General features: G+C 36.4%; 1 protein-coding gene across 1 annotated transcript; it reads left to right on the top strand.

The window, feature by feature from the left end:
• The first annotated feature begins 209 nt into the window (after window positions 1-209).
• On the top strand, window positions 210-6,003 carry LOC103444073 (sec1 family domain-containing protein MIP3). Its single transcript, XM_008382982.4, has 7 exons — window positions 210-477; window positions 1,166-1,309; window positions 2,167-2,316; window positions 2,856-3,311; window positions 3,875-5,434; window positions 5,512-5,580; window positions 5,711-6,003. Exons 1-7 carry the CDS (start codon window positions 430-432, stop codon window positions 5,837-5,839), a joined length of 2,556 nt encoding a protein of 851 aa, XP_008381204.1. The 5' UTR covers window positions 210-429; the 3' UTR covers window positions 5,840-6,003.
• The last annotated feature ends 1,167 nt before the right edge of the window (window positions 6,004-7,170 follow it).

The raw sequence follows: 7,170 nt of genomic DNA, 5'->3' as shown, positions 1-7,170 counted from the left end.
TGCCTAGCACATGTCAATTTTAATAGTCCTTTAACAAATTGTCTCGAATTGGCTAATGGATATAAACACAGAGACCAATTTGGCCGAATTGAAAACACATGGATTAAATTGACCGATAAATAAAGCACATGTACCGTGTTGACATTTAAGCCATCTTCTTAAATTCTATCAAACCCATCACTTTTAAAATCCTTTAAAATCTTTCTAATATTTAGTTTGACTACACACTCCTTAAATACAAAAATATAAAACAGAGGAAATTTTGAAAGAAAAAAAAAAATGAAACAGAGGAGAAATGGGAATTAGGGCTTACAGTGATAATAACAGCACCGATTACCCAACTCAATTGCAAATCCTTGGAAGGGGAAGGAAGCCTTATGACTCTTGTTCAGCTGATTTTCTGCTTATTCATGTGAACTGAATCGAAACATGGCTGTCGTTGATGTCACCAAATCTTGCCTCGATTCCATTAGCCAGGTGATTATCGTTTGTATATGAATTTTCAATTGGATCATGTTCATTCACTGCGTTTTCGTACTAAATCGAATTATGTTCTTTCACTGCAAATTACTGTATTCGTCAGGCTTTCAGATTCTACCCAGTTTTGGCAACTGCAAATCTAATGTTAGGGCTTAAATATGACTTCTTTTGAAAAAAAAAATTAGGGATTGGAGGATGAATTCTTGGCTCACAACTCCTAAATTTTTCTTGAATTATTGACAGGATTCATCCTCTCTAGTTGTTAAAATCCTACTATCCTAGTCCTTCACCAATCAGTTGTCTGTATTTGATTTCCCATTTGACTTATTAGCGATTTATTTTATTTTATTTTTTATGAATTCTTGTAAAATGGGAATGTCTTGGAAGTTTAATGAAAAAATTGACCATCAGTAGGTTGGATTCTTGTAAAATGAGAATGTCTTGGAAGTTACGTTTGAATCTAACTTTTAAGGCTGAGCACAGAAGCTTTCGTTTCCCTTTTATTTCCTTACTCTACGTAGAATCATTATTGTACGAGTTCTTATTATACTTGAGTTTTGGAGTAGAGGGGTTCCTGTCGAATTAGTTTGAATTAATTGCTCTCGTATTAGACATGTTGATGTTCAGTTGAATTTTATGTATATTTGATTTATAAGATTGTTAATTCTTCATCTTCTCATTTTAGATATCGGAGCACATTGAAGGTTCTGTTCTTTACTTAGATGCTGGATGTACAAAGAGCTTCCAGTACACAGGAGCGTTTCCCCTGTTACTGAACCATGGAGTACGTGCTCTGTGTAGTTTGGAAAACATTTCTTCTCTTGATACGGTAAGTTGGATTTTACAGGGCTACTATGAGCCGTGTTTTTTCATACATTTTGTTAAATGTGAAAACAGTTTCAACATTTGGACAGAGATGCCATATAACATTAAAACTTAAAAGTGTGGTGAATTATCTTTTTTGGTTTTTGAAGTAGAAACTTTCTTCCGATGGTCACTATAAGCAAATTTTTGCCTCTGTGTGTTTCATGTAAACTCTCTTGTGTTGATGGAAAATGATATTATCTAAGAAACTGTTCTTGGGAAAAATTATAGTCTTGTTTTGTTTGGATAAAGCATTAGAAGACCATTTTGGTGTATTGGAGTGGAGAATCGGTGAAAATAATTAGTTATGTTCTTGTTTTCTTCTTTCTTTACAGTGGGTATATTGATCACATTACAACGATGGCCACCCCAAACTGATGCCCACGAGTCACAACACAACCCTAAACTCAAGGCACAACCCTAAACTCAAGGACACATTAGACTTTGTCCGTCTCTGATACCCTATTGGTTCATATATCTCCTTTGTCATCAAAATCTGCTTATCTACTAATCTATTAAAGCCCAAAAAAAAAAAAAAACCATTTTTAACAGGCATATAAATTCTCTAGAACTCTAGTAACTGTAGCTTGACTACTAATCTATTAACATGAAGGAAGTGCTTTGTTGTCCTTGACATGAATTCTCGAGAACTCTAGTAACTGTAGCACTCTAAAGGAAGTGCTTCATTGTCTTTCCATGATGCCCCAAACTTCTAGTCCTCTATTTTGTTTTAATTATGATTATGAGATGTGAATGAACATTAATATTTAAATTATCATTTATCCTTTTTGTATTTAACTGCCTATATGCCTTATTTTTCAGGTGGTTGATTGGAATGCAAATTCTGATCCTGTAAGGAAAGTTGTGGTGATCACTTCTCGTCTACTAAGTGATGCACATCGATATATTTTACGTTGTCTGAGCACACATCAAGCTGTAGATTGTTGTACTGTATTCACATCTGTTTCAGAGGTACTTCTGTGGAATTACCGCTTCTAAATGGAATTTTAATGTTCGCTCTTTTCTTTAGATAATCAGTTTGAGTAGATATGGTCAGAAGCTTGTTTAGTTGATCTCATTCTCCTTTATGAAAATGTGCCCTTCAAGAATTAAGTTCGTGATCTGTATTTGTTCCGTTACTTTTTTGGCAGAACACTGAAATGTTAAATTAGGAATGCAGATTATTGTTTTTGAAAACTGAAGGAAGGTGTTGCAGAACTAGAAGATTGTGGATATAGTTAATTTAGTTACATCCTTTCTAGTCTTCAAAAGTTTCAGCTGCCTTATCTGAGCCAAATTTTGTTGTTCATTTGATAATAAAAGCCTGTCAAAACCTCTTTTTTCTTTTTTGGAGCGGTGTTGGTAGTACTATTGATACCAGCATCAGCATTAGTAGCAGTGATTTGAGTTATCTTCCCATCCTTTATTCTCTGGACAATTCGATGGATGTTTCATCATCACAGTATTATTACTTTAGCTTTCCTAAATGTTGAATGCTTTACTGAATGCAGATAGCTCATTCAGCGTATCCTGATTCACCTCTGGGACCAGATGCATTTCATGAATACGAGTCCTTGCTTGTCCAAGATTATGAGGAGCTTGTTAAGAAAGATAAGAAAAATTCCAGACGGACAGAAGGCAGCAACTTAAAGGACATATCTCAAAATGAAGCTAGTTTAAGTGCAAGAAATTTCATTGAAGACAAGTCAGTAGCTGATACAGAAGATGTAGGGAAAAAACTGGTTGTTTCTGTGCATCACTTCCCCATGATTTTGTGCCCCCTTTCACCAAGAGTATTTGTTTTACCTTCAGAGGGATCAGTTGGTGATGCATACTTATCAGTTAAACATGAGGATGCTCTTAGTCCAGGGTTGCCCCCCTTAAGTACTGGATTGCTTTCTGATGGTGACGATATTCCTGCCGGGGCAACGCTTACAGCAAATTTTCTTTACCATCTTGCTGCAAAGGTGCTCTACATGCTTCCCTTTCCCCAAGTTTAATTTTAGTTCTTTGCATTCATTTCTTTAGTTTTCAGCATATTTGAAATTTGATTATCTTCAAAAGTCTAGATTGCACTTATATTGTCATAGAGTTGGAAATGATAGCTTACTGTTTACAAGGTTGTACATGTAGAACAATCCAAAAACCTTGTATTTATGTTATCTAAAAGCTTTAGAAATTCCCAAAATTTCTACACTGTCGTTTTCCATGATATAGACAGCACTATAGACTCCGACAATGGTTCTTGCCAAAGTTCAGTTCTATTTCCTGTAAATGTATTTGATCTGTCTCGCATGGGAGTTGGGATACAATTGTTCTACGTTGTGTGGTGAAATAATGTCAAGGCAAGGGAACATATGAAGGAATATGAATTAAAAAATACAAGAAGAATTTGAAATGTATTGCTAGTTATTGCTATATTTTCTTTTGTGTGTGATTACCGCCAAGGTTAATTTGTTATGTTGTCCATTCAGAGTGCTTTGTTTGATTAGTATACCCTGACTATGGTGTGTTTTATTTAATTATGCAGATGGACTTGAAGATGGAAATATTTTCACTTGGTGATCTCTCAAAAACTGTGGGGAAAATTATGACAGACATGTCAAGTCTTTATGATGTAGGTCGCCGTAAACGATCCGCAGGGCTATTACTCATTGATCGTACACTGGATCTTCTTACTCCATGCTGTCATGGAGATTCACTTGTTGATTGTATGTTTTCATCCCTGCCCCGCAGGGAAAAAACAACATCCTCCGCCCACCTAAAAAGCTCACAAAACCAACTCAAGCATGGCCCTTCTAACCTGGAACGTGCTTCTCTTGATGTTCAAATACCACTTGCCCTAGTTCTACGTGAAGAAGATAACAACACAGATAACTTTAGGCTTTTAGAAAGCATTGAAGCTTTTCTGTGCGGGTGGGATTCTGGGAACTCTGCCTCTCAGGTTTTGGATTTGATGAACCTAAAGAACAAAGTTCATAATGAGAAGCCGCTTGAGTTCGAGAATGAGCTTCTTAGTGGGTCTTTTGTTTCTACAGAAAGTTTTCGTGGAACACCATACATGGAAGCTATACTAGACAGGAGAACAAAAGATGGAGCTGTACTGGTGAAGAAGTGGCTTCAAGAAGCTCTTCGTCGGGAAAATATAACTGTGAATGTCAAATCGCGTCCTGGTTTTGTTACAAAGTCAGAGTTGCAACTTATGGTAAAAGCCCTAGCTAAAACGCAGTCATCTTTACTGAGAAATAAGGGAATTATTCAATTAGCAGCAGCTGCTCTGGTTGCCCTCGACGAATCTAATTCGGCCAGATGGGAAGCATTTATGAGTGCAGAGAGAATATTGAGTGTTGTAAGTGCTGGAGACACAACCCAGAGTCTTTCTGCTCAAATTGACGATCTTATCAATAAGACGGCTCTGATGGGATTGCATGGACAGAAGAACAAAAAGTCGGAGGCCTCAAAAGGACTACTTTCTTTTCAGGATGCCTTGCTCCTTATGATTTCTGGATATATATTAGCCGGTGAGAATTTTCCGACATCTGGGTCTGATGGCCCTTTTTCTTGGCAAGAGGAGAAATTGTTGAAGGATTCTATTGTTGAAGCAATTCTTGAAAACCCGTCAATAGCAAAACTCAAGTTTCTTCATGGTCTAATGGAAGAGCTCGAGACCAACTTAAGCAGGATCAAATCCGATGAAAGTAAAGAAACGTCTTCTGATCAAATAGACATCGATGATTTTGACGACGATCAGTGGGGTAAATGGGGCGATGAAGAAGTTGATAATAAAAATAACAGTAAAGAGCAAGTGTACAGTGACATGCAGCTGAAGTTGGAGCTGCGTGATAGGGTGGATAATCTTTTCAAATTCCTTCACAAGCTATCTAGTTTGAAGAGTAGGAACATACCATTGAAGGACGGGTCATTGTCTTCAGAAAATAATTTCAGTGGAGATCCATATGCAAGCAGAGGACTGCTATATAAGCTTCTAACAAGGGTTTTGGCGAAGAACGACGTACCTGGTCTGGAGTATCACTCGTCCACTGTGGGACAACTTTTTAAAAGTGGTTTCAGAAGATTTGGCCTTGGGCAGGTAAGTTCCCATGTCCAGATTTTGGTTCAATGGGTCCATAAATACTTGATAACCAACCTTTTTTTTCCGATTTTCAGGCAAAACCAAGTTTAGCCGACCAAAATATCATCCTGGTTTTTGTCATTGGAGGAATCAATAGCGTCGAGGTATGCATTTCTCAGATTCTCTTCCCCGTATGTTAACATTTCGCATGAAAACTGGTAGTTCCTCGGGAAAAAATTACTTATATTCACTTGCAAAAGAAACTTAACCCTGTTGTTTTTTATGTGTAATAAGGTTCGTGAAGCTCAAGAGGCATTATCCGAGAGTGGAAGGCCGGATATTGAATTGATTCTTGGAGGAACAACTCTCCTTACTCCTGACGACATGCTCGACTTACTACTGGGCAAATCTAGTTACTTCTGATTGTTTAACGATTGACAGTGGCCAATAGGTGAATCTCAAATATGTTTTGGTTAGCATTCAATTTACTCTCCGTGTCCCTGAATGCTTAACTGTGCTGAAACTTTCAGCCCTACTTTGTGTACGCGTTTGATGAATGTAAGATCAAAGACTTGAGATCGTACAAATTAGGGTTTTGAATTTATCTCATAGAGGGTGGGATGGAATTTGGCATGGAGATTTTGGTGCTTTGAGATCAAATTGGTTTGGGGGGAAAAGAGGTGGAGGGGTGGAGGATGACTAACGGTGGTTGGGGTTGGGGCATGTGAGTGGAGAGTTGGGTGCAACTTAGGTTGGGTCAACCTGAATCTGTCCATGTCCGATTAGATTTTAAACTTGATCGAGTGGGTCATTATGAAGTAAAAAGCCCGTCCATGTCAACCCAAATCCAACTTGAATTCCATCTCGAATTCTCTCATGCACATATTATTCACCCTACTTCATATTATATAATATAAATATATATAATTGAAGTTTTGTTGTTGATCTTGATTTGAACAATGAATAATAATGGTGCGTTCAGTTTCTTTGGATTGAAACTTTAGTATTCTCTTGTAATTTTATCAACTTTGCATAATTGAAACATTAGAAGTGTTCTCCCAGCCTAACACTTGGTTTAAGCTTTTGCGTGGATACTGATGCGTAAAATTGAATTTTAACTAATATGTATTGACGTTATTTGGTACAAAATTTGAAAAATCTTATAAAATAAGATATTATAAGATTGAACTCAATAAAGTTAGATAAACTCGAACACAACCCATGTAAGTTCGAATTCAATTTACACCCAAACTTGAATAAACCTACATGAACTTGAACCTAACCCTAACTTGAATTTTGAATGTTGAGTTAAAGTTGGGTTGACCATCTAACATACCCGAGTTCCACCTTTAGAAGAGAAAGAGAGTCCAATGGCTTGATATTACTTTAACAAAATTCTAAGACCAGTCAAATTTTAAACATAAAATTTAGATTTGACGGTCTATGTGGCACTTCAATATCTTTTAAAGTTTTGTTCTTTACCTGATATGTCAAATTAAATATTATTTTATTATATTATTCCTTTTCATACTTTATGTTTTATAATTTTAAATTTGGTTACATTATTTTCTTATCATAATTTCCCAGGTGTACACCAGAATGAGTATCTGAATTAATACCCAAGGAATAAAATACTGAGGCTTCTGAGCTGCAAAGTAATTTAAATCAGCTTGATAAGTTTCATACCTATATAACTTCAAGCCGTATTTTCTTCTTCTTTTCTTTTAAATTGGATTCGAAGCAAATTGAATTGA

Source organism: Malus domestica, chromosome 09 (assembly GCF_042453785.1).
Source record: "Malus domestica chromosome 09, GDT2T_hap1".
In the NCBI taxonomy this organism is placed as follows: domain Eukaryota; kingdom Viridiplantae; phylum Streptophyta; class Magnoliopsida; order Rosales; family Rosaceae; genus Malus; species Malus domestica.
The sequence above is the reverse complement of the archived record's forward strand: the minus strand, read 5'-3'. Positions and strand labels throughout refer to the sequence as shown.

Bases quoted from the DNA above. Each gene is read 5' to 3' on its own strand.
- LOC103444073 (XM_008382982.4), top strand. From the start codon at position 430: ATGGCTGTCGTTGATGTCACCAAATCTTGCCTCGATTCCATTAGCCAG. The intron at 5,435-5,511 runs GTAAGTTCCCAT...TCCGATTTTCAG, and splicing joins GAAGATTTGGCCTTGGGCAG to GCAAAACCAAGTTTAGCCGA. The intron at 5,581-5,710 runs GTATGCATTTCT...ATGTGTAATAAG, and splicing joins GAGGAATCAATAGCGTCGAG to GTTCGTGAAGCTCAAGAGGC.